The sequence below is a fragment of the Cephus cinctus genome, unplaced genomic scaffold (assembly GCF_000341935.2).
Source record: "Cephus cinctus unplaced genomic scaffold, Ccin1 Ccin1_scaffold1042, whole genome shotgun sequence".
Taxonomy (NCBI): domain Eukaryota; kingdom Metazoa; phylum Arthropoda; class Insecta; order Hymenoptera; family Cephidae; genus Cephus; species Cephus cinctus.
In genome coordinates this window covers 282,661-309,287 of record NW_014333573.1, presented here as the reverse complement: position 1 = coordinate 309,287, position 26,627 = coordinate 282,661, and the positions used below count along the sequence as shown (strand labels likewise).

The 26,627-nt window shown below is 43.5% G+C and overlaps 1 protein-coding gene across 5 annotated transcripts; it reads left to right on the top strand.

Annotated features, from left to right (window-relative positions):
• The first annotated feature begins 72 nt into the window (after positions 1-72).
• On the top strand, positions 73-26,627 carry LOC107271781. Of its 5 annotated transcripts, none has more exons than XM_015748180.2 (11): positions 73-2,615; positions 2,755-3,058; positions 6,663-7,019; positions 7,129-7,596; positions 7,973-9,427; positions 9,485-9,699; positions 10,040-10,140; positions 21,682-22,988; positions 23,071-25,402; positions 25,477-25,632; positions 25,717-26,627. In XM_015748180.2, the coding sequence occupies exons 3-11, from the start codon at positions 6,717-6,719 to the stop codon at positions 25,884-25,886; spliced, it is 6,507 nt and encodes a 2,168-aa protein (XP_015603666.1). In that variant the 5' UTR covers positions 73-2,615; positions 2,755-3,058; positions 6,663-6,716; the 3' UTR covers positions 25,887-26,627. The 5 variants fall into 5 exon arrangements, with proteins under 5 accessions (XP_015603666.1, XP_015603664.1, XP_015603663.1 ...); XM_015748178.2 differs by adding an exon at positions 4,442-4,538 and having other exon boundaries at positions 7,973-9,699; XM_015748177.2 differs by having other exon boundaries at positions 7,973-9,699.

The window sequence follows — 26,627 nt, the reverse complement described above, 5'->3', positions numbered from 1 at the left end:
TATCCAATTATGATTACATCTTACTACTATGGTTATACATTATTACGCTGTACGCAAAGAAGAAAAATTTTATTTACCAAATACCAATTTTTAATAAAAAGCTTTTTGTGAAAGAATTACATATTTGCTATCGATGCGTCTTCCATATTTTGGTACCTCCGTGTAGTAGTAGTACGGGGACTAGTAGTGCGACAAAGTGCGAACAGAGGACGCGAGAGTCAGCGGAATTTTGATACTGCCCTATTTTAAATTTTGTTGTACCTTTGTAAAACAATTGGTAGACAAAATATCGAAGGACTGCGTGCAATTGTGCAACAATATTTTGTTGTACATTAGCGGGGGTTTGAAAATGACAGCAAACGTGACAATGGCGTAATTACGTTTCATTGGGAGCAACCGCACGTGCTGTTACATTTCGCCGGAACTCCGATAGATGGCAGCAGCAGCAGTGCTTTACTTTCTCTTGAAATTGAATCTATAGTGTCGATGTATATCTGTAAATTATCTTCCATAATAGGAGCTATTACGTTATTATTTTAGTTTCATGCACGAATTAGCACAGAATGAGGAAAAATAAAAGTTAAACGGAAGAACCACGCGCAGTTTTAATATTAACAAATAAATAGTTACGTGTCTGCTTAATCGTATTACTTCATAAAAGTATTAGTTCTTGTACGAACATTCGATAATGCGTGAACGAAAAAAAAAAGTGAAAAAAAAATAAAGGAGACACTTTTCCTGTCATTCAATTACGAAATTGGCCGTTGTGAAGTAAATCCTAGATAATGGCACGTGAATTCTTTTGTTTCGCAAATTCCATTTGTCTCTCCGCCTTCTTTAATTACAATGACGTATCGCATACGTAAGAAACAATAGTTATTTTCGTGTAATTCTTGTTCCCACATTCCTTTCACCGACCCCCTCATCCCTTGGCTAACACCTAACCTATACCGACAACGTGACACGAAGATTCGGGCCGCCACTTGCCGGACTTCTGAACACTCTGAAGTGCAGTCAGCTAGCAATTACTTGACCAACGGGTGCAAGGTGAACTGTACCGGGGCCAACGTCAACTCCCGAAGGGCAAAAGATACGTGGCGCATCGTGCGGTAACGTGAGAACCAGGGCCCCCAATGCATGATGCACGGGACTGTCGAATGCACTGCTAGCCAGGAGGCCCGAAATACCCCACTCAAGAATCAGGGTACCGTTATCACCTGTTCTTTCAGGCCTCTCCCGGTTTGCCTACCTACCTACCTGTTACTCTCATCTGCCATCATCTTCATCGCCAACTCTTTTCCAGCATCCGCCGTTACAGTACGATATATGTGTAGGCTGAGGCAAAGACCTTTGATGTCTATCCCCTTCGGGCTATTGTATTTAAATAAACATTTACCTACCCACCTACCTGTTACTCTCATCGGGCACCATCCTCGTCGCCAACTCTTTTTCAGCCTTCGACGTTACCATCTGATCTTCGAACGGGTTATAGGAAAATTTTTTACCATTGTCTACCATCAGCTATTATATTTGAAAAAAAATTTCTATTTGCATGTAACCATTCTGATGACCTGGTGCTGAGTGCCATCATCCACACAGGACTTTCCAATCGGCTCTTCTGCGAGAACTCGAGCTGGGATGTCGCAGGTCGTCTTGAAAAATGCAAGAGGGAAAAAGAGAAATGGAGATACGGATGAGGCTTGGAGAAATAAAAAAATGTGAGAATACCGAGGAAAGGTGACTTACGCCAACCGGGAGATACCGGCATCCTCGACGCTAAGTCTGGCCTCTTTTTCATCCTCGTGCCGGCACCGAGCTCTCCCTCGTCTCCTTGATGATGATAATCGTGAGATCGACCGCATAGTTCGCACTACGTTCTTAAAGTCTTTTCAAGCTGATTGGTTTACGTGCGCCTCATGCTCCTTTCGTTGCTCATGTAGAAGAGACAAAAAAAATTTGCTTCGACGAAAGTCGCCAATACGCGGCACGTCGGTGCTTGCTGCTCGGGTAATGCAGACTATGTTTTTCAAATGGTGCTCTAGCAAATTCTAACCTTAACCCCGCCGCCTTACCAACTATCCCATAATTGTCGTATAAACTTGACTGACGTCCCGCCGCGGAGCCATTAGTCTCACGTCAAAAAATTAACGTTGCGTGCCGAAACGGATACCCTTGTTACTGTTTTACTCAGTTTTCCTGGACAACATTTTCTTGAATCTATACACACGTCATGTTACATAACACCTTCAGTCAGGGCTACTCATGCTCATTATTAGCTCCTTGTGCAGTGAACGCCGAAAGAGAGGTTAAAATTGCCAACAGTGTAGCCTCGCGTTCCGGCAACCCAGATCTTCGCGATATGTACCGTTAAAGACAGTCTGAAAACAAGAAGACGGTCAAGTAAGAATGAACGGACCGGGCTACTTCGTGGAAAATGGCGAATTGTTAGAGAAAACGAGATTCCTCATAATTGACTGTAGTTTCTTGTGTATCTTTTCCCTTTTTTTTTTGCTTAATATCCTCTGCACTACAAGGCGAAGGAGAGAGGGAGGATAATGGGTATGGAAAGTCTACTGGATATGGGACAGTCGGAGAATGTAGAGGATCTCTTCTAGGTAAGGTCTAGCCATATGCATGCATATACATTATACACTTTATACAGATACCAATGTGTCTATAGTCTGCTCAGTTTGACTGTGGTGATGTGGTAATTCTACTGGTAGTGGCGACTGACTAGAGTGTTTGTAATCAAAGGTATGGATGAAGAAAGGCAACCCAGTGAAGTCGAGGCAGTCCGGCACGGCCCGTCGAACTGAAAGCACCTCCATTTTTATTTTCCCGGTATAAACGTGACACGTGAAATATCACGGGAGACCGTTTTTGAGGTTGGACGTCTCTTGATTCGGGAGGTTATTTTATAAACAATTGCCGTTCCTTGTGCTCGCGACATCTGAGGGCGTACGTGTGCACGAGGTAGTCGTAGTTCCTCCCTTGGACGCATGAACATTAGGACCGGGAAAACTTGAAAATTATTTTCGGCAACTTTGTACCATCAGCGGTGAGTGATTATTTTACTACTGTATTTTACTGTATTATGATTTTGATAAAGCAATATTACATCGGGACGGTCGCTGACTTTTCAGTTGCGTAATGTTTATTTCCGGAGATTCACGTTACTAACGAGAAATTTTCTGTTACGTGCAATAACATTATTGATAGGCATTTTTTCTCGTTTTTATTTCTAGTTACTATTCGTTCTCTTGAAACTTTCTAGAAATGAATTCATGATTTTTTGGTGTTACAACGTCGCGTGGATACGTAATTGTCATTGTCAATTTGCAGGGTTTTCGATAGTGACCTAGTGTTAAGTTGAAAAATGTTAGAATCTCTTGCGGATAAGAAGGAATTCATCGGGAGACTCCCATTTCCATTAATTAACAGAAAATATGTGGTAAACCAGTTTGCTTCGAGAGACGCTTCGAAAGCCGATAGCATTTCGCCATTTTTTATTCACCTTCTCAAACGTCCTGTCTCCTTTTCTCTATCTTGTCGACTCGCACATTTTATACCTGCAAGTGCAGTGGCTACCACTTTACGTTACCCTAGTGATTTTCTAACTGGAAGCTATTGCGATCGGTTGTACCTTACTATGAATTTCTGATATCCCTAGATGGACTCCCACGGTAAATTGTATTCCAATTAACGGCGGTAATTAAATCTACGGCAAATGGGGAGGAAGTGTAAAGAAAAAAATTAAACTATCGCTCTGGAAATTACAAATTATCGAGATATTACGCAATCGATTATTGTGATTCGTCTCTATCGCCGTATTATTAGGGGGACTCTGGACCTCGCATTACCATGTCAGTCAAATGTCAACGAATATCGCAAATAACAGGTTTTTGACAGATTTTTTCCCGAAGCGTAGTTCAGCGCACATTGTGCAAGGCCCTCGATTATTTTGACGCTATTTTCGCGATAATTAACTGAAAACTGAAAGAGTAATCCGACCCAAAAATTTGTATGTGAGTTTGAATGCGAAAAATTTTGAATCGGTCTAGTTTTTCAGTTTTTCATTAATAATTGCGCAAATGGTAAAATAATTCTCAACCATGCAGAATATGCTCTGATTTCCGCTTTGGGAAAGAAAAGTCTCTTATAATATTGTTATTTACGATTTTTCATTGAAACTTTACTCGTACTGTAAATAAGAGGTCTAGTAATAAATCTTGAATACTTCCGCAATTCTTGGCATAATATACAAAGTGATATTTGCGAGGGCACAGAATGCGCGCCGGCACACTGTCAAACGCTCCGAAGCGTGTCAGAGAGTGCATATTACCAGTTGCATAAGAGCTGCATTGTGAGTGCCGGCCGATGTCTGGGAAAATGTTGAATTCCGTGAGCCCACATATTTAATTCTCTCTTTTTTTTTCCAAAGGTATCGGTCATTGCCGTTTTACTCGCTCAGTCAAGTTGCATGAATAATTTCCTGTACAGTTGCTGTAGTATCCGTTACAGAATAGGATCAGTTGGGGGTAAGCTGCTTTTTTTCTCTTTTTGTCAGGAAAGGATATCCTATAAGGATCCTCGTTGCGCTTATGAGGCTGCAGCATGGGAGCGCTGCTCTTTTTGAAAAATGTTAAAAATAGAAACTCGAGAGTCGCCATATGGTTACTAAGGGAGGATATCCCTTTTTTTTATATTACATTCTAGACTAAACTTTCCACCTACGGATATTTTAACACTTTTCTGTTTCCTTGTTTGAAACGGGATCCTAGGTATTTTTTCGACTCTTCAAACAGACGGAATCTCTCTGTAGGATTTGTGCAAGGATGATCCTTGTCATGCAGGTGTAACTAACTGGTTCTCTGATGTTAAGAATTCTATATTTGGGATGCTGGTTTCGAAGTGAGTCATTTCGACAGTGTCTCCCTCTTTCGTAGTACGAAGTATGGACTGTATCGTCTGTGGGCCTGTCGGGGCCTTACAGCGCCTTCTCTAGACTCGGATTAACCTCCTACCCTAGATTGAAACACGTTGCAGTCCAATCGAACCAGTATGCGTATCGGATGATGAAGCTCTTGCAAGAAGCGGGAGAAAAATAATTTGTCCGAAAACTAGGTAAATTTTCTTTAGTTTGGGATCCACAAGGATTCAACGCGTATGGCCCATTATTTCGCTGTTTACAAAAGGTTCTAACGAGTCATAACAATAGAATGTAGGTTGATATTTGAGAGAGGGCTACAGGCTAGAATCAAGTGTCAAGTCTAGTGAGTTAATTGCCATTCTGGGGCCCAATTGGGTCCCATTGAAATGTAAACTGACTGCGAGGACCTTATTCTCACTCTTATACTCTCCTGTGTGGCATATCGACGAGAGCAGCGTTTCACAATCTCTTTCTCTTACCATGTACGAAAGATTTATACATATACGTATGGTACACGTTGAGATATTGGGCCCAAGGAATACGCATGGGGCCGCGAGAATGTGGGCCCGCGGCTACAAATTCCGTTAGCAGCCGAGGCACTTGTACGGCTCTTTTAGCTCTTACTTATACTTGCTGACTACAGTCTGACCGTGACGAAAATTTTCCCGGTCCATGGCCTGACCGACGATCGACCGAGTTCAACCGTCAGCCGACAGATGGCGCTCGCTCTCCGGCAATAACGTTACGCCGTAACGTAGCGCGCGGCATAATCGACGAACGAGGAAAAAGAACATAACCGCAAAGAAAAATCAATGGGACGATTAACCTTCGATCGTGGGACGATTCCCCATGATAATGACCTCCGGGGTCAATCGACTTTCTACTCCATGGTATATTGAGCGGTTCAAAGGTACTGCGTACGATTCAAATGGTATTTACGCTTTCACGAACTGGTCTCGCGGAGAAAACGTTGTTTACTTGCACTTTTCCAATGATTTCCAACTCAGGTCGATTAGAATAATCAGAGACAGTGGACGTGTAATTATTCATGTCTGTTGAACTCGGGAAAATATTAAAATTGAAATGACAGTTGCCATTAGACGGTACAGTAACTTTAGAAACTAGTTTACGTTTTGAGTACTCAATCTTATTTTATCAGTTCATTGATATTCTGCTTGTTTTAATTCTGTGTGAATATCCTATGTTGGAATTATTTAAATTCCTTTTTGAGAAAATTGGTACAAGAATCGGACGTCAACCTTACGTGCATACAAGTCAGTCAAGGTCCGGCGCCCGACTGACACGTACTTCCCCATTTCAATGCTAATACGTTTACATCCCAGAACATAAGTGGGAGTAACCACGTGGTTTGAGTTAGGTCAGGATCCACGTGCCCGGCATGTGTATGTTACTCAACTAGCACCTGAAATAATTTTAATGACCGTAATACACGGAGCACTCTGCGTATGTCAAAATAATGAAGTACTTGTGTGTTAGTTTCCCTTGGCTATTCTCTGACAGAATTTCACACGCGTTAATAATACATATGCTACCAGTAAGAAAAATATATTTATATTGCCAGCGAATGTAGTATCAAGTGATTCGTATTTGTCGTTCCGACTAACTGTTGTTTTATTATAATATTGCCAGTATGACAATACATTTTAAAAATATATAGACATATCGCATCTTATCTCCTGAAAATAATTACAATATTTACAATATTTTTCAGGTTCCATAAGTCATGATGAAGATTCATTGAACCCGACAGCCTCTGAAAAAGACGATGGAGGTCCTACAAAATGTTGAGGATTTCGTGACTGTGGTCAGTGTTGAACCAGAGAATTTCGTCACCGTTCTCTCAATTGGCGAACGCAAGAAGGATGTCGAAGATAAAGGTCAGGAGCACCTCGAGGAAGAGGTCGAGGTATTTAGACTTCCTGGCGAACGCTTGGGATTTGGATTGAAGTTTGAGGGTGGCAACAAAACCACTGAGAGGGTCAGAAGGTTGTTTGTTCAGAGTTGTGCCGAACAGAGTCCCGCCAGCCGTGCCAAATGTTCCTGGGGAAGTTTGGGAGAGGGTGATGAGGTTCGTATGAAAAATTACTAATTATCCAATTGATGTAATAAAATTGTTATAATTGCTATGGAATATTCATTTTTAATTTTAATTAATCAGTATATCATCTTTTTTTCAGATTCTATCTATAGACGGCGTCCCAGTCAGTCATATGACTCGTCTGGAGTGCGTGCGAAGATTGAAAGAGTCCCAATTGGTCATTAAACTGGTAGTGCGTTGTAGAGGAGCCTTAAGGCCAGAAGTGGTGAGCGCCGAGCGGAAGTGTTCTCCGGATAAGATTAAAGTACCACCGGAATTACCATCTGTACCACCACCGGTTCCTCCACGAAAACTTAGACAACCAAGAGGATCCGCAGACGGCGAAGCTAATCCAAGTCCTGCGAAAAAGTCCTGGGACAGTCCGAAATCTGTCAGCAGTACATCATCCGGTAGTTCACCGCAATCCCAAAATGGTTATCAAACCGCTAGCAAGTCCACGTCTTACGAAAGCTGTAATTCCTCGCCGAAGAATTTGGGAGCAACCCCAAATGAGAATGCAAAGAATTCACTAAAACAGGACTCGCCCGATCTGAACAAGTCCAAGCGGGTAACACTTTCATTTTCAGGACTGTTATTAGTCGTAACGGCAGACCGTAGATGATTGCCCCATCATTATACAGAATTGTACTTAACCGTTTGGGGCTTTCACTCTGGTGCTCGATTAATGGAAACGAATTTTTTTCTCCTCTCTGATTCTCTAAACTGTTTGGTATTTAGGTAACATGAAGTTTTGGTAATGAAAAATTCCTTTCGATGTATCTCAACTGACAGCCTTAAATGATGAACTCGTTAGCCACACAAAAGAAAACTTTTATTAAGTCCAAATATAGTGACCGGACGCGTCATAATGGGGAAAAAAAAAGAAAAAATCAACTTTCTAATCATTACCGTAGTTATAAAAAGTAATTTTTTTTATCTTTCAGGAACCCCCAGAAGCAATGGTCTACTTGGATGCTAGATCACAAGACGGATCCAGCACTCACGGAAGCACATCAGACGATACCGGAAGTTCAATGTCAACGGTCGTCGATAGATTTTCCACATCCGATAGATTCTCTACGTCGGACAAATTTTCCACGGTATCTACGAATTCATCAGCATCAACCATATCGGATCCATCGAAAATGGAGTCTGTCGAGAAAGTCTCGAACAAGGATGTCATTGATCAAACGTCCGACGATCTGTCAAGAATTCTGGAACCTTTCGAGTTATCATCGAATCATCAAGACTACCTGCTGACTAGATTAGCCAATTCCGAGGCCGTCACTTACGTGGAGTCGTTGGGCGATAGTGGAGTAGAAAGAGTGACTGCTGTCGTGGCTCCAAATACGATTTTAATTGAAGAAACGATCACGCTCCAGCCACCATTAAGCTTTCAAGACGCTCCATTGAGTTACGGACATGAGACACGTCCAGGATTATTGTATACTGACTTGGCCGCTGATTCGGCGACACATTTTAGACCGATTAAGGATGACGCCGCCATTGTCGAGTGCGTTAATGGCGACAGTAATGATAAAAACGACATAGAAAATGTTAGCAAGGCTCCACCACCTTTACCCGCGAGGAATCATGTCAACAGGATTAACGTCAATCAAGATTCTGCTAATGTCATAGAGAATATCGATGCTCCGGTGCTGCCACCTAAACCATTGCCTAGAAAAGATATAAAAGTCAAAAGGAAGAGACCACCGCCGCCGCCGCCACCACCTCCAAAAGTTTCTAAAAGAGATGTATGTCCTCTGCCACAGGATAATTTGTCAGGTACACATGACGAGTCCACAATGAAGGCGGACGACGATCTGGAAAGCGTCGAGACGCTTACTGGTGAATGTCCTGAAAGGATAGCAAGGATCGAAGTGGATTCCAAAGATCCTGCCAATGAGAAAGTTGATATTGATGGAGAAAGTGTATTGGAATCCGACGATCTCGAGGGGACAAGACATGGTAATTTTAATGTATGCACCGATACCTCATGTGGGAATGATCCTGAAAGTCCTGTCAAGCATGAATTGATCTTCCGGGAACAGGAAGCCGAGAAAGACATTCCTGAGGTGACGACAACCAATAAAATGTTGGAAATAATAGAGATGAAGAAGGTTAAAGCTATTCATGAGTTGTCACCTCAGAAACAGCCCATAAGGATAACTCAGTACGAAGTGAGTATTCCCACAGACAGCGTACCTCCTGAAAATGAAAATATTCAAACAGAACACGAGACAACGGAAACAAAGGATCTTCAAAGAATGGATACAATGTCTTTGGAAATGGAGGATCTTCCGGAAGATTCCGTAAATCCATCAATCGATAATTTGGATACTTCAATAAGTAAATCCACAGAAATTGTACAGGAAAAGGAAGAAGAAATGTCTGTGCAAGTAACAAATTTCGCAACATCCACAAATGAGGAATTTAATAAAGAAAATTGTCAAAAGGATCTCGAGGACGAAGAGACCTATCGCTCTTTGGACGAAGTTAAGGACGACCTTAAGTCATCGGAGGTTAAAGGGATTCACAAGGACCCAGAATCACCGGACGACGACGAAGACACGAGCGACGATAGCGAGGACGACGACGACTATTATTGGCAAAGTAATTTAGCAACAATTGGCGAAGAAGAGGAGACAAATTCGTTGGAATACACGCACGCGTGAGTGCAAAACAAATCTAATGACAAACCTATCTCCAACCCATAGCAAATGTTACCACCATAACGAAAGGTTAATTGGTATCGCAGTGAAAGAAACGAAGAAAAAAGAAACAGAGTAACACGCGAACGAGACTAGAATAACAAAAGAAAAACAGAATACAAGTATACCAGAGAATGGCGCTGATCATCGCGATATTTCGGTTCGAAATTTATTCTAACTAGCCGGTTTATGGATTAATTAAGCTAATTCGCTCCTTTATCCCCGTTTGCTTTCCGCGAAACAATTAATTCTCTGAAATCGTGACGATCTCATACTCCAGGTGATTTTCTCTCGTTGCAGCAGCGACAAGACCACGGGCGAACCCGATTGTGAAAAACAGAAGCCGATCGAGCCGAAGGAGTCCAACGCCATTGACGCCACTGCTGCGGCTACGACGACCGGTGAGTTTACTCCTTGCTTTAATTTTATTTCCTTCTAACATGCAACGCTATATAATAACCGGCAGGTACGCAGTGTCTATATATAATAAACTATATATACGTGACAGACCGCACACGATGAACTCCCAGTCTTCATAAAGGTTACGCATTAATCCCAGCTGCGTTACGAGGTCTCTCAGGTTTCGTGGCGGCCAACGGAAATACAGAATGGAATAGAAGTACGTACGGTATAAGAAATGCCATGGGAGAAATGCAAGCGAATTGCAAGACAAAGGCGTGCACTTGGCACGCCTACTTGAAACTAGAATTCTCAACGTTTCATCCCACTCCACGTTAGTTAGTACTTAGTTAGTTGGTTAGATTGGAAAGGTGCAGTCTTTCGTATGGCATACGTGTTTAACGTCGGTCCAATATCCTTTGTCACTCTGACATACACTCTATATTTAGATATTACAGTGATACACAATGTCGGAATTATTGAGAAAGCCATTTGAGTCATTCCGAACTGTTCCTTCTCTGTCCCCTGGACACTGAGACTCTTTACTTCTTTCTTTCTCCTTCACGCCGAGTGGGCTTACGATCTTTCACGAGTCTCCACGATTAACATTCGTATTCCAAGTATAGCCGAGATTTATTCTCGAGTCCCGGTAAAGCATCTGGTGTCAGGGTGTAGGTGGAGTCTCTCGTGGGTCCCTGGGTTACTGCGAGACTCCGGGTAGCCACAACAATATGGCGCGTAGCACCAAAGTCTCGCAAGTCTCCACAGGCAAGATAGTCTCGCGGCTCTCGGAGGTGCTTGCCGTTGCTCAAAGTGCAGCCACAGCACAGCCACAGCATTGCCATGGAGCTCACCAGTGGCTGACCGCTCTCAAGGTCCCATTCCCCCTTAATCGCCTTCCTTTTCGAGATCTTTCACTCTGTTCACTCCCAATCGAACCGACCGCAATACCTGCCTCCTTTATACCTATATACGTATATATATACATACGTATATATATATATATATCTATATACTAAATATATAAAGGTATACGTATAGCGTAACCACGAGAAGAAACAGCATTCCACTGCGCTAGAACCGCGCGGCCACCACTCTCTGTGTCTATCCTGAAGTATACTGACCTAAAGATGTGTCTAGCCCACGGGCCCGATTCCTTAATTCGTCAACTAATAACGTTACGAAATCTTCGGGCAGAAACGCGGTACGAAGAGGAGCGTTCGATGTGGCTCGTGAAAAAAAAGATGTTATTGAAATTTTATTCTGAAATTTTTATTTTTTTTTTCTCGAAAATATCCTACCCAGAGAGAGTAGAGTTTTAATGGATTTCGAGTGAACGGGGTTTCGTTTTTTTTTTCACGTATCAGCGACGACTGTCCTTTGGTGGAATTCGCGCAATGTCGCGGGGTCGTTGCGAATTACGATACTCAAATGTATGGGCCAAGCATGGCCGTTTCGAATTGTCCTTTGGTATTCAAAATGGTGAATCTTTAACGGTCGTCGTACCGTGACTCGATCGTAACTGCATTATTCGAAGTATAGCTATGAATCATTGTGATTGCGAGTATACTTTTGTAAAGATTACAGAGAGGAAGATACGCGAACGAAATGAAAAGAGAGTTACGATGAAGGAGGAACGAGGAGAGAGACGAGGCTCTCTGCTGATTTTCAACTCGAAATCGTGTTATTCACGGTGAGGTCATAAAATTCGGTAACAGCTCGGAGCAAGGGAATATCCAAGTGGCGAATATCAAATTTTCATCACGTTTCACGGAGACTCGTATCTTTCGTGAATCCCTAATGGGAATTCGCGTATAGCGGTAAACCGAAAACGTTACGTGCAACACAATAATATCCGATGTGCTCAGAGATCGATTTCAATGCTCCGAAGCACGTTGGAGAACGACTGATTGTGTAAGCGGAGTATGGGGGGAAAAAAAGAAAAAGAAAAAAAAGAAAAAAGTAAGAAAAAACATTGCCGAAAAATTACGGCAATTTCGTATTTTTACGACGATCGTTTTCGAAGCCGGTACACGCGGTTTTGATATTTTCGTAGAAAAGGAAGAGAAACGAAATTCAAGAGACCCGCCAGACTCTTCCTACTAACCCTGCTAAGCATTCTGCTTTTTTTTTTCTTTTTTCTTAATGGCTACTTCAGACCGTGGCGAAATCTTTTTTAGTGGTTTCCCAGCCTTCTGTGACGCATCAACAACTATATATATATATATATATATATATATATATATATATATATATATATATATATATATATATATATATATATATATATATATATATATATATGCTTGTAGACTGATTAATTTAATTTAAAGAAATCTTTATTCCTGACCGGTCCCGATAAGTCAGACCCCATGCTATTTATTTTCCGGTCTCCTGCCTACGTGCTACCCGATACGACAGTCGCTCTTTGCATTGTTGTCATGCCGATCGTTGTGACGATTGTCGTCATGAGAGACGGCCTTAACTCTTTGCCCAGATGTGAGATGGTTACACTTGATTAGGCAGAGAGTATGCGGACGAACGAAAACTGCGGTTGACTGCGATCACCAAGATATCCTCTTTCGGACGATCCTCCGCGCTATTGTCACGGGGTCCACATTGCGATTGGGTCCAGCAGTTAAGGCGCGTATACACTGGATCTCAAAAGTTAGTTAGGTAAATGGAGGTAAGAAATGGGTATAACTCTTGAGCGTGAATTCCTGTAATTTATGGTCGAACGATGGTTGAACATTTTTTTTCTTCTTCGTATGATTGACAGACGATTTCTTAATGATTATAACGATGCGCAAGCAGGTAGCGTGGTTGGCGTTCGAAAATAGCGAGGACACGAACCTTCGTGGTTCTGATCTCGACTAGGTCCCCCGATATTTTTTTGCTAATTTACATTTTTTTTCTTCATTTTCATCCAAACCAATGAGTCAAGGGGTACGTTCGAGAGTTATGACAAAGACACTGTGGATACCTAAGGCCCCGCACAGCGTGTAGACCGGTAAAGAAGCAAGATCATTGGTGGAAAGGGTACCGGAGATGTCCCGCAGGCTGAAAACGTTCGCCAGTCTCAGTTCGTCGCTCGAAGTCAAAACGTATCGAAACTCCTTGGCGCGCTTTCACAATTTCGAGTTCATTTTATCTTTCCTCGTACTTCCCTCGCTCACGTGACGTACACGGTAAAGCTTGACTATTAGTTTCCCCGCGTTAGCTCGAGACAGTTATTAAATTAAGAATCGCATCGAAAATACCCGTTGACAACTATTGACCTTCGTCCTCCTCGGTGGTGTCCCGTGATAACCGTGGAAATCGTATATCGGCGCTCGAGGGCAAACCGGCCAAAGATTCATCGTTGACCAAGGTAAGAGAATTCGAACGAATTGAAAAAAAAAAAAATTTCGACACAACCACGCAGATCATTGCTCACTCGAAATTCCACCTAGTAATCGATCGTAGTCGTTTGTTTATTTTACAGTTGGAATTTTGCTTGTACAATTGCTCGAAGCTGAACGATATATAAAACTGACGAAGCACCATCGTCCGCGTATTGAATTAACGTTATATCGAGCTTCGGTGTTTGTATTTAACCGTGAAGAAGTTAAAAAGGAATAATACATTAGCGCGGGACACGTGATGTTTTTTTTTCTTCAAATTTCAACCGACTGTATCGGAATGCCAAGTGGTATTGTATGTCGTACATGGTGTAGCACCTCTATGTACTACATTATATGTACAATAGCATATACACGTATATTCGTCTACCAGAGGCAGCTGCCACTGCAGATGGGTCACACCTGCCCAAAAATGTTTGCCGATCACTCGTGCGTGTCTCCCATGCGTAGTACCAACTTGGCTGCACTAAACTATACTTACTCTACTGGCCGCGTCCTCCTTGTCCTCGCCCACGTATCCTTCGATGTAAATGCAATCGCTGGTCAATTGTCCTTACGACCAACAGCCGTCCCCCCCGCCGATTGCTTACTCGATCGCGCCGCCACCATAGAAATGCGTACCGAGACTTCTCTGGTACACTTCCCGGTCACTATTTTACCACTCGGCAAAGGCTTTTGTTCCTTTCCCGTCGATTGCGTCATGACCGAAGATCGCTAGGCATGGCGCGCGCGCTCGAGTACCGAGAGCTCCAAGATATCCAGGAGATAGCGAAGTATATAAAGATGGATAGAGCACAGCGAAGTGTATGCGTGCGAGAGATTTCGCGCGCGCGCGCGAGAGAGAGAGAGAGAGAGAGAGAGCTACGTTGATGAAGGATGATATACGACGTGAACGAATAATAAAAAAAAAGGAACGTTACTTTGCCCCGCTGTTCCAGTTTTCGTACGTAACGCTCTGAAGTTCGCCACTGGTCGTCATAGAAATGCTAACCATGGGTATTTCCCCGTTAGATACCTACGAATATGGATGGGGGGTCGTTCTGGGTCGCTCTTAAAATTCCGCAATTGTAATGTGGCCCCGAAATACCACGGCTACCCGGCACATACGCGCTCGACGACAATCGCCTTCACGATACACGTAGCCGTGTTTACATCGAAGCGAGCGTCTCTTCGGTAGACCGCGGAGAGTCGGAAAATAGTTGCAAAAGAAGAGGCACAATGCGTATGTACCATTTAGCGTTTTGCAAGGAATGAATGACCGGCACGAGGCGGGAGGAGTATGGGAGAAACGTGAAAACAAGACAAAGAAAAAGGGGAACAACGAGAATTACGAGGTGGAAGAACCGTGGAAGAAGGTCGTGCCGACGCGCGAAGTACAATTAGCCCATTCATCGGAACAGTATGTATGCGTTACGGTGTGCGTACGTTTTGTACGCGTTGTATGTACACGTATCTCGTATCGAAGCGATATGAACCCAGCAGCCTCGGGTTTCTCTGTTATGGTGCTTCTCGACGATCGGCACACAGTACGCACGGGGGATTCTTATATTGGGATTTATAATCGTACCGTAATGGAGAGTTTATCGCGAGGTATGGCGCCCTGAGTGAAACGTACGGTAACCGTCTGCAAATCCCCAATGAAATTATCGCGTCGCATTCGGCGCGTACACGCGGAGGAACACTTTCTACGCTCCGGAGAGAATTTTCGTCGGAGTATTTATCGTTTATTTCCTCCTCATTTCTTTTTTCTCCCTTTTCATTGCTTCTTCCTTTCTTTCTCGCTCGCTCGCTTCTTCTCTATCCTCTTCCCTCGTCTTTCTCCGTACGTACCACGCTCTCTTTCTCTCGCGTTATTTTCGTCCCTTTACCTCCAGGGATACTATCTTCGTTATGTTTTTTTTTCCTTCTTTTTTTTTTTCATACGCTTTTTTCTCTTTCCTCTCTCTCCCTCCACCGCCTTCTTTTCGTCTTACCATAACCGCCTAGTCTATATTTGGCCGTTCGAGGGGGCCTCACCTTCGCGCATTCGTTCTCCGTCCCCCTTCACCTCCTCGTCGCCACCTTCGCTGCATCTCGTACACACGACGAGCACCAACTTTCTTTTGCTCCTTTCCACTGTTTCAGCAGCGGCAGCCCGTAATTTGCCATAATTATTGTATTTATCTTGCTCATTCACTTAAGTCAGTACCCAGCATCGCCACCAACGCCGGTACAACTATTCCTCCTTCTCCCCTCCCCTCCCGTCTCTGTACCGCCGCATCGCCCCTCGCATCGGTCTAGGACCCGAGAATTAAAAATGGATCAACACGATAGAAAACAGGGAACGTGGACACGGTACTGGTGTAACAGCTTACGGACACGCGCGCGCGATTAGCCGAGATTAATTGATTGCTCGAGATGATTAAATAATTTAACATTTCATTTCATACCTTGGAAATTTTACGTCTCGTGTACAGTATGCATATAAACACAAACTTGTCATTGTGTCTCCTGAAAGTAAAATTGCACAGCAGCACCAGATCCTTGTTTGCTTTTGTATATATATATATAGACTCGCGCGACCCAGAGTTAGCGCGCACGGATTGTTGTCCGGCCCCGCTCCTTCGGGCCCTATGGAGAAGTGTAAAGAGTATCCTATAGAGAGGAGGAAAGGCTGTGCGAGAGTTAAGAAGGAGAAGTAAGAAGTTAAGATGGTCCAGCTCTCGAGCAGCATCGGCGCAGCCGGAGGTGATGACCTGCTCAAGGCCACCCGCTCCCAACCTCCTCTTTGCCAGATAGCTACTCTTATTATTTTTCTTGCTCCCTTTTCACTCACTCTCTCTCTCTCCCTCCCTTTTTCCCTAGACTCCCTAGTCACTACTTATTCAGTCGATGCACTCAGCCTATATATATATATATATACATACACTGTATACACGTATATGACCTACGTGTAACACGCGCCAATGTAAATTCACGAAAATTTTGTCCGGCATCCCCTCCAACCCCCCGCCTCACCTTACTCGCCACAAAATTACCCCCAGGTACACCGACTGGTTCTCAAGCGTTTGTATAAGACTGCGAGAGCAAGAATGCGCTACATTTGTATTCTGGGTAGAGCGAAGATAATCGACGTTAGAAACGCGTAGAAAGTGGAGTATAAAATTTAACACTGATAAATCTCGATGAACGAGGCAAGAGGCCTCGCGCACGATATGGGCCGGAGGTACGTACGATACGTCGGAGAAGGGTCTCTAGGGTCTTAGAATTTGAGAGTTCGTTATGTTGCCCGTGAGCGCGAGAGAGACGGAGGTATGGGATTGCCCGTGCGCCGGAGAGAGACAGAACGACGGCGTTCGTCCTTTCCGAGTCGTGAATGGGAGGAATGGCTCCTTCGGTTCGTTCTGTCGATATCGTAAATGGCAACAATGGTACCCAATATCAAATTCAATTGAACGTATTGACTTTTTCTTGAAATCTTGTCTTTATAATGTTTTTTTTTCCTTCTCTCTTTTTGTTCCTTTTTTCTTTTCCTTTTTTTCTTCATTCCTTCATTCCGACGACCATCCGGGCCCACGGAGTTTGCCAACACGACAAAGACCGTATCCGGATAGAGAGTGGAAGATCCGAAAAGACCAGCTTGTATCTCTCGGCTGACTTTAATACGGGTCAACTGGTGTCAAGCGTGCAGCTGTGTCCAGAAGCATCAACCCGCGTCCATTATATCACGAATCATTATCGCTGACACGATTCTTGTCGTTTGCCGCACTTGTTTACAGCGCAATTTTTCCTACCCCGTTTACGTTTTACGCTGCCGATCTGTCAACCTACATTCTTTTGTTCCGCTTCTCTTCCGTACTCCCGGGTAAAGGACCAACCGGATTTCGCGAACGAGTACGGGAATCGGGATATCAAACCGGAAACTAATGGGCAGCACCACCTACCACATCTTGTAATATTTCAAATGACTGGGATTGTATTAATGTATTCTTCTCTCTCTCCCTCTCTCTGCGCTTACATTTACCGTACAAGTATACGCGTCTCTTAACGATTTACTTTATCGTTTGTTTGTCGCCTTATTTTTCCTCGTACTATCGTCTCGCTTCTGTCTCCCAGTTGCCGTCGAGTTAATTGAAACTACGCAATCCCGAGTTACTCGTTAACTCTTAACGCAGTACAAGTCAGCAAAGTCATAGACGCGTCCGTGGCACTTACGGTTATAGGAGCAAAAGTCGATGCCAATGTTTCCGCATTCTGGTATCTCATTTCTGTCTGGCGTATCGGTCGACATATATATGTATATATATATTAATTTTTTTTTTTTCATATTTCTGAGATTTTTATTTTTATCCAGCTTTTTTCTTTCGTCCGCATTTTACTCAGGAAGTCGTCGCATGACTCCTAGTCGAATTTCTGTCACGCTGGCAAATAGCACACGCTCTCGTTCCAGGCTACTCCTCTTACGCAATATTCAGCTGGGATTTCAGCCTGATACGAGAATGCTCGTCGCTGCTCTTTCAATGTCTCGACGGTACAGTCGAAAATCGCTTAGACGTTTGGGAATCGGAGGAAGCGAGAAACCGGCGAGAGAAAGAGGCGAGGAGAAAAGCAAAGGCGAGTGACGTAACGCGTGAATCAGACTGCGCGGTCAACAGTTCGATTTCGCAATTGGTATTGGCTTATCGCGATACCCGATGACTGAGTTAGCCACTTGCTTAATGTTTCAATGATTATCGGGTACGGTTGTCCCCGCGCAATGTGTACTTCCTAGACTGATAATGTGCTCGTGGAATGTATAATGACCGTTGATTATTTTCGCGCGAGGCCTAACGACTCGCGAATGGATTTTTCGCGAGGTGAATAAAAGATTTTAGTAAAAAGCCTTGTTTCGCGATAATTACGTAATCGGCATTAAATTCGCTTATACGTCGAGCAACGAGACCTTCGCGAGGAATCGACGTCTCGACGATCATTCGGAACTCTGGTGCAGACTTCGTTGCTGCGAAACCGTTCGAAATTGCGACTATCTATGAATTTGATGACGAAAATAATATATATATATATATTCGTCAATTACGAAGACACTTCCTGTGGCCGGTGACGTAACGTCGCGGTGAAATTTCGTATTTTCGAAAACACGAAGGTCGGTCCAGTGGGTTTTCAAAATTCGTACGGGACACTTTCGTTGGTCGTTGCGTAATAGATTTTAACGTAGATACTTTTCTTCTCCTCTCGTTTTCATCTTTATCGTTTAATGGATCCGTCATTTTTATCGGCAATCTACCCGTTCCAGTTAGAAGCTCGAAGTTGCGCGGCGAACAATGGCGAGGAATAGTTTAGCGGTGTGAAAAATCGGGTCAGAGCTCGTATAACTAATAAATCGAGTACAGTTGACGTAACTTCGTAAATAGTAATTTCGAAGTGAGCCGCGAAGCAAGAGAAAAAAAAAGAAGAAAAAGAAGAAAGCAGAAAACAGCTCGAGTCCGGACCGATTAAAACGTCGCCGGTCTTATGTGAGATACAAAACGTCCAGCGTCCGACGGCTTTCACCGAGGAATCTCACTCCATTAATGCAAATCACACCCGATCCCTGAATTCCGCGGAATTTCATGTCGATTAAAGCAAAAATGATTGGTCGTGAGGTCGGAGAAAGAAAAAAATTAATCAAAAAGATATCTGTGATGTGCATAACGATCGTTGCTCTCGACCAAAAGGAGTTTAAAGGTCTTTGACAATTTTTTTTTCTTTTTTCTTTTTTTTTTTACAACGCATTCCATTCACCATGAAATGGCGTATCTATTGATTGAGTCGGTTTCACATCGCTGTCCCATCCTTAAAGATTAATCATACTTTTCGTGACTTTTGACAGAACAGCATTGCATACCGTTGCGTACAGTAAGTCAGTATACGTACTGTGCCATACTATACTCGATTTGTTTACGTGGTTAATATATATACATATCCTCGTATAATATATATATATATATACACACAGAATACACGTAACTACTACCGAGAATAGCATACTGCTGGATCCTATAGTGAAATGTACTGTAGCGTACATACAGCGGGGTATAGTAAGGCTTATCCCTTCTACAGATACATTGCTTGTGTTAACCGCGGAAGCTGGCCTCGAACGAGCAATGTCGTCCAGTCTTACTGAAGCCTTCTGGCCGGTAGCAAGTCTGTTACAATATATCCCATTGAGTATCGTCAGGCCAGTTGTCAGACGTCTTGTTGTCGGTGGTGAGAGTTCTTTTTTTTAAATATTTGAGATTAAGAGAGAGTGAGTGAGATACCGGACGACAATGAGCGCAAAGGACAAAGGACTTTGAGAAGAAAACTATAATAACAGTGACTCCAAGCGAAATCCAACTGACAGATCGCTGCATGTTTAAGGTCCGCGCTGAATTTCCACGAAGGATTGAATCATCGATTTATCGGTACGAAAAGTAATTTTTTTTTTCCCAACACCCTGTAGAATACGTTTGTCATTCCGTTCTGGGAACAAGTGGTCCTTATGCGGAGTCTTCAAGGATAATGGCTGATATTATTCTTACGGCATGCTTATTATGGCAGTCCTAGGATTCGGCCGGGTCGCTAACATGCGAACGAGGCTCGTAATAAAATTGTACGTTTTTAATGAAAAACATAATCTTTTTAACTCGACGCCTAATCAGCAAGCTTTTTTTTTTGCTTTTGGCCGTGCTGTTATTATTTTTTTTTTTTTTACTTTGTCTCGTCATCCTTAAACACACACGCCGTATGGCGATGACAGTTAATGCTAATGATGACGCATAACGTTGTACTATCGCAACAAATATAGCACCGAAGTTCGGTCGGTCAGCTGATGATGGAGTTTGTATGTACCGGGTGTTGATGTACGCTAAGTTTTAAGGCGGTTGACAGTGATACGAACGTTCGGCGTTGTATCGTACTTGGTAGGATTTCCAATGCCCAACTCCGATACGTTTCTCGTAGCTTAGCGTATACACGGTTGGAATTGTATGGTAGATCTGTATTAACGCACATGCTTGAAACGTTCCCTTGGCCACTCTTTCACGACACACCCTGTACAGAGAGCACGATAAGAGTCATGCAAATATAGTTTATGGGGCTGCGTCGAGCTAGAATGTAGAAATCCTTGAGTTTTGCTTGGCTTCGGGACGCCTGAATTATTATTCAGTGTATATGTATATACGTGTCTCGGGTATTCGTGTGGTCTGTTTCTGTGGAACATCGGCAATGGCATGGACGTTGAAGTTACGGCTAAGGGTGTATAGATGGGTTTGTTAATTGAAAGGAGGAACGGAGGACGTTCGAACGGATCCCTGACGTTTGTATTAATGATCTCCCTGGTGATTAGTACTATCGTGTTGATTGATATTAATTGTTTATTCATAATGACGGGTTGACGGACTTTTTTTTACGTTTATCGGGTAGTATTTTTTTCTTGCTTTCTGCTTATGTTTCCGGGTTAATGGGGGTCCGGGGATACTTTTTTCTGTGATCTTGGAAAGTGAAATCTGTTTGACGTATTCATATATTATATATATATATGTATGTACATGGACGTGCATATATAGATATGGAACGATCTTGGATTAGATAATTTTATTCGTGTCTCTCTGCGGCAAGTGGGTGGGACCGGGGAGCATTTGGCGAAGGAGAAATGTGAAGAATGCCTTTCACAAGAATAATCACCGTCGCCCATCGACCTTCCACGTCGCTCCTCGGCATATCGAAACGGTCGAACTTTGCATTGCAAATTAATTCTGCTAGGTCTCTATTGTTACTTTTGTTGTTTTTACACCATGGTCCCCGACCATACTGAAAATGATCCCCACTCGTTACCTCAGGGGCTTCGTTACAAAATAGCTCGTGTTATCTTTCTGGAAGTTATTCGCTCTTTATCTTGCCGGATTCGTACACACAGTATCCATTTGTTGCATAGGCCTTGCGATAAAGTGCAGCTTTATCGGTGCCACATCGCAAGGCCGGATTCATAATCATGCAAAGGAACTGCGTCCCGGCCAGATCGATGACTCTGATCGAGAATTGCGATTCCGTTTCCTGGTTGTTAAATCATTTTTTTTTGTGTTATTTTTTCTTTCAACTTTTTGTTTCGAGTGATAATTTTTTTTTTTTTGAAATTTCTTTCAGATCTGGTAAATGGTAGAATGGACAATTGTGGCGGGGGTCAACGCCTACCCCCCGACGGGGATGAATTTCCAGCAGCGTACCAGGAGTTCGGATCGTCCCAGCAGTACCTGTACGTCAGTGCCAACAACCGTACTTCCGGTATGATGTCCTCGAACGGGTGTCTCGTCCTGGGGGAGAGCCAGGCATTCGCCACGAGCGAAACCTTCAAGCTACTTCCAAGCAACGGCGATAATGTCAAGGACCAAGAGTCCTTCGACGTCCGGGACTCATCCGGTGTCCTGGATAATTATTCGAGTTACGGCGGTACCGTGGTTTCGGAGAAGAAGATCGAGATCGGCGGATACTATCAGAAGGATGCTGGGTCGGTCGACTGTCAAAATTTAAATAAGGATACCAGGGACGAGTGTCCCCCGCCGTTACCAGCAACGAGACCGCCGAAAGTCGACTCCGTCGCGACGCCCACGAGGATCCCGGAGCAGCCACCGAGGAAATTTTCTTTGAACGGCGACGCCTGGCGGCAGGACGACAAGTCTGAAAAATCCGTAAGGGACAAGATCGCCATGTTCTCCTCTCAGAGCAGCTTGGAATCTCCGTTATTTCCGAGCACCGGAAGTGCCCCGTCATTGGGTTCCAGGAGGTTGTCCAAGTACAAGTCCTCGGAGGACGTCTTCGAGGACAAGAAGATTGCAGAGAAAGACAAAGGCAGTGGCCTTACGGAAAGGACTCAGAGCTCGTTCGACCTCAGTGCTACTTCCAATCAAGACGTCACCTCTTCAGGAAAGTACAACGTGACGTCCGGTAATGGTCAACTTCCTGCTGCTTCGTTCGCGCCGAAGAACATCGCCAGGACTGGTCTGGCTCGTCAGGTTTCCGTTACAGATAGCAAATCCCCTCCTGGAATTTATAGCAGTGGCGTTACTCAAAATTTTGAAAAAAATTTATCGCCTGTCAAAAGTTATGGCGTCACTCAAATTTCTACTGCCACTGTCGCCCCGGTCAAGGGTACAGGATTGACTAGGGCTACGAGCTTTTCCGGCGGAAGTGCGTGCGTCCACGAGAGATCTCAATCGCTCGGCGAAGTACCAGCGACTTCACAAGTTTCTAGAACAAATTCCTTGGCGTCGATCTTCAAAAGACCCAACGAGGACATGAGAAGGACGAGCCTTAATCAGTTGATCGAACAACGAAGAAAAGGAATATCGAAACTTCGCGGGCTAATTATACCGGAAAAGGAGGCTGTTCCCGTGGTGCAGCCAATAACTGATTTACCGGAAATCAAATCGAGAGACTCGATACTTTTGCAACAGGTATGCAACTACGTAATTTTAATACTCTTGTGCGATCAGGGAGGAAATGGAAAATGTAATAATATAATTTTCTATCTTTCAGATTCCGATTCACGACAAGTGGGGCTCTCAGAGTTCTTTGGCTAGTATTACCAGCACAGCTAGTGCGCCCATCAAGACGTCATCGTTTAAGATGCCAGCGCCGCAAATAATGTCGAAGTACTCGCCAGCTTTCAAGAGGAAGAGCCTTACGGTCTGTGGCTCAGCGACTTCCAGCTTGAAAGCTTCACCGGCAGCTATTGTGTCCGAGGCTCCTAAAAGCTTAGAGAGTATCTGCAGTCCAACCAGGAGTGATTATAGTTTTGACTTTGTATCGACTTCCAGTTCACCGGAAGCCATGAAGACTCGACCTAAGATTTCTGAAAAGAAGATTCGAAATGACTATGACGATTCTGATAACGATTCTGCAGTGAGTAGCTCGCAGAGTAGCATCTCCAGAGGATTTAGTCCTCCCATGTCGCCTGTTCCTTCTGAGAGGTCAACAGTGTCTTCGGAGAGATCATACTTGTCAACTGAAATGAACTATCAGAGATCCTCCATCATGGAGAGTCACTCTAGGAATCAGTATAACTCTCGGACTGGGGTACTTAGTGAAAGGTCCTTTGGATCATCCGATAGGTCAGACAGGTCATCCTCAAGTAGTAGTAGTCCCAATCCACTGTCTCCTCAGCCGCCGGAAGTATTGGCAAGGACCTCTCAACCTGTTCAGCAGGTTTTGAAGAGATCCAGCAGTACGGATACTAATTGTAGCTCGTCTTCAACTTTGACTTCGGGCTCTCAAGCTAGTGCTGAGTCCTTGTCGAGAAGGGTCCTCAAGCCGCAGAGTGTCGAGGCCATTAATAGGAAAAATATCCTTGCCAGTGCGCGATGTAGAAGCGGTAAAGATCTTAACGGATCTCCTTTGATTCAAAGAAAATTCTCGGACGATGAAGAAACTCCGGTTTCGAAATTGGCACAGGAAAATGGAATTTATAAGATTCAGCGTAGATCAAATGGCAGCACGGGTACCGTGGTACAACATGATATTAAGATAGCCTACATCGAAGTTACTGAACCCTTGGATGATAATAATGTAGACCAGAACGAGGACACGAAGATCTGCAATAGGAATGTTCCGCTTCCTGCTGCTAGAACTAGTAAAAAGGAAGTCGTGGAAGCCATAGAGACATGGACTGGAACTAATATGCAAAATCCAGAGAATTTCAATGTTGGAAAATCAATATTTGAAAAAGAAAAGCCAAGTGTTCTGGCACAGGAGGATGTCCTTCCACCACAGATTCGAGTCCCGAGAAGCAGATCTTCTCTAACATTAGATGATCAACTAACTGCAAGTCTTTTGAATGCAAGAAGTAGAGCGACCATAGCTGAACCGGAAATAGGTGTTGTGGAATTAGCAAAGCCAAGATCAAGATCGAGTCTTATATTAAACAAATCTTCAGATGAACGCAATGATGTACTCGCGGTTCTATCAACGAAACCAAGATCGCGTTCTTCTATTAACGTTGAAGAAGCATCTTTTGGAAAATCTAGGAGTCAAATGAGTTTGGAGGATATTTTAGCTGGTAAACCGGAAATCAAGCCGAAGAGTACTGAAACTCGCAACACTCCTGTACAGTCTTCAACGCGATCCTGGACGACGGAAAAAGCATTTACGTCGAAAATTCCAACACCGGAAAGAGCAAAGCCTAGTGAGAATTTGGAAGAGCCACTGGAGATTTCGGAGAGGATGAGAATTTCGAAAATTCCGACAGTCAGGACATTGGGTCGTCGTAGCGCCAGTGTAACTGATATGAAGAAGGCCTTTGAGAAACCGGAAATAGGTAGTGGTCAAATTCCACAGGCCACCAATGCCCACAGCCGCTTTCCAAGTTTGGACAGTAGTGTGGAAGACTCTTCAAGGACTCCAGCAGTGGAAGCTGAAGCTGAACGGTATTGTGGAGAACAGTTTGGAAGCATAAGTTCACTTGCAAGCAGCACCAGCTTAATTTCTCAGCAGGAACTTGCACAACTAGTAGAGGAGGCTAGCTTAGAGGAAGCCAGAGGAGCTCATGACGTTGTGGTCGTTCTTCTTCATAAAGAAAATCCCACTGGAAGTGTTGGAATAGCCCTAGCCGGTGGATCAGACTGCGAAGTTAAGGAAATTACAGTTCACAGAGTCCTGGCACATTCCATCGCAGATAGAGATGGTCGTGTACAGAGAGGAGACCGGATATTAAGTATCAATGGCAGAAGCACACGAGGACTCACCCACAGGGAGAGTCTGACTGTTCTTAAGCAACCTAGGTCAGAAGTGGTCCTCGTGGTCTCAAGAGCCAAGGACGACGATTCTTGTCGATTGAGGTCACGGACGGAAAGTGTGGAAACCATAGTAGAAGGTATTTATTCATCTTATCTTTTGTATATTAATATTTTAGTGCCATTATACTAATCATAATCTGTTCTTCGTTAGGATACGAAATCAACGGACACCAGGAGGATACGGCATGGGGTCCTCCTGTCACTGTCGCCATTTACAAAGATGGCGCTGGTCTTGGTTTCAGTTTGGAGGGTGGCAGAGACAGTCCTTTAGGCGACAGGCCTCTGGTTATTAAGAAAATATTTACTGGTGAGACTCTAAGAGCATAAAAAGAACTTATTCAACAATTAAAAGCTGTCTGGAACATTAGTACATCTCTTTTTCGACTAATAGGAGGTGCTGCCGAGAAAACGGGTGCCCTGAGGGCAGGGGATCAGTTGCTAGAAGTCAACGGAAATGACGTAACGAGAATGTCCAGGATAGAGGCCTGGTCGTTAATGAAGAAACTCCACGACGGGGAAGTGAACCTCCTAGTCAAGCACCCTGCCACAAAGTCATCGTGAATGGTAGTCAATATATAGAGTATAAAGAAAACGTATGAAAGATATCGATTAGGTCTTTATTGTCTTTAACAATAGATTGATGAATGAGTGAAATACGAGGTGACCGCCGCGGCAGCCCGACAAGTTCTCGCCTGTAAATAATAACAAATTCTAAACTGTATTCCTATTGGCGAGTAAGGAGAACTCCTAGATAACACTTTATAAAAACGTGTATTAACAGGTTACAGTGCTGGCAGTGCAATAATAACGTTAACGTAGCTTTTACGCAATGAAATTCATAATTGTCTTGTTCCCGTCGACTGCGCAATGTACATTCCTGCACTGCGTGGTCCATTATTGAAAGGTATGTCTTTTTTGGTGCCCGTAGAGACCTTTTTGTACAGGAAACTCGAAGGGATGTATTCAGACTTATTACCGAGCCATTTTATTCTTTGCAATGGATACAGTAAAGAAATTTATTTGGAAGTAGAATCCATGTTGAAAGCATTTCTTAATTATTCTGTATTTTGTAGTAATAATTTATAGAAACGCATGTTTAACAATGATGCCCAGTGGGTTTTGGTAGTGGAGACTGGAATCTGGAGACTTTTATTGTAATAAGGAAACTTCATTTGATACTTGAGAGCATGGCCATTTGTTGAAAAATTGTATTATACTAATTTGTACCATTGAATTAAAAAAAAAAAAAAGTAATCATACTCGGTTTTGAGAAGAAACTACGAAAGTATATGTTGTAAATAG

What these genes read in the sequence shown, in the direction of transcription:
- LOC107271781 (XM_015748179.2), top strand. Translation starts at nt 6,717, where the DNA reads ATGGAGGTCCTACAAAATGTTGAGGATTTCGTGACTGTGGTCAGTGTT. An exon ending in GTTTGGGAGAGGGTGATGAG is followed by an intron (nt 7,020 to 7,128) that starts GTTCGTATGAAA and finishes TCTTTTTTTCAG; the next exon opens with ATTCTATCTATAGACGGCGT. An exon ending in ACTCGATACTTTTGCAACAG is followed by an intron (nt 22,989 to 23,070) that starts GTATGCAACTAC and finishes TCTATCTTTCAG; the next exon opens with ATTCCGATTCACGACAAGTG.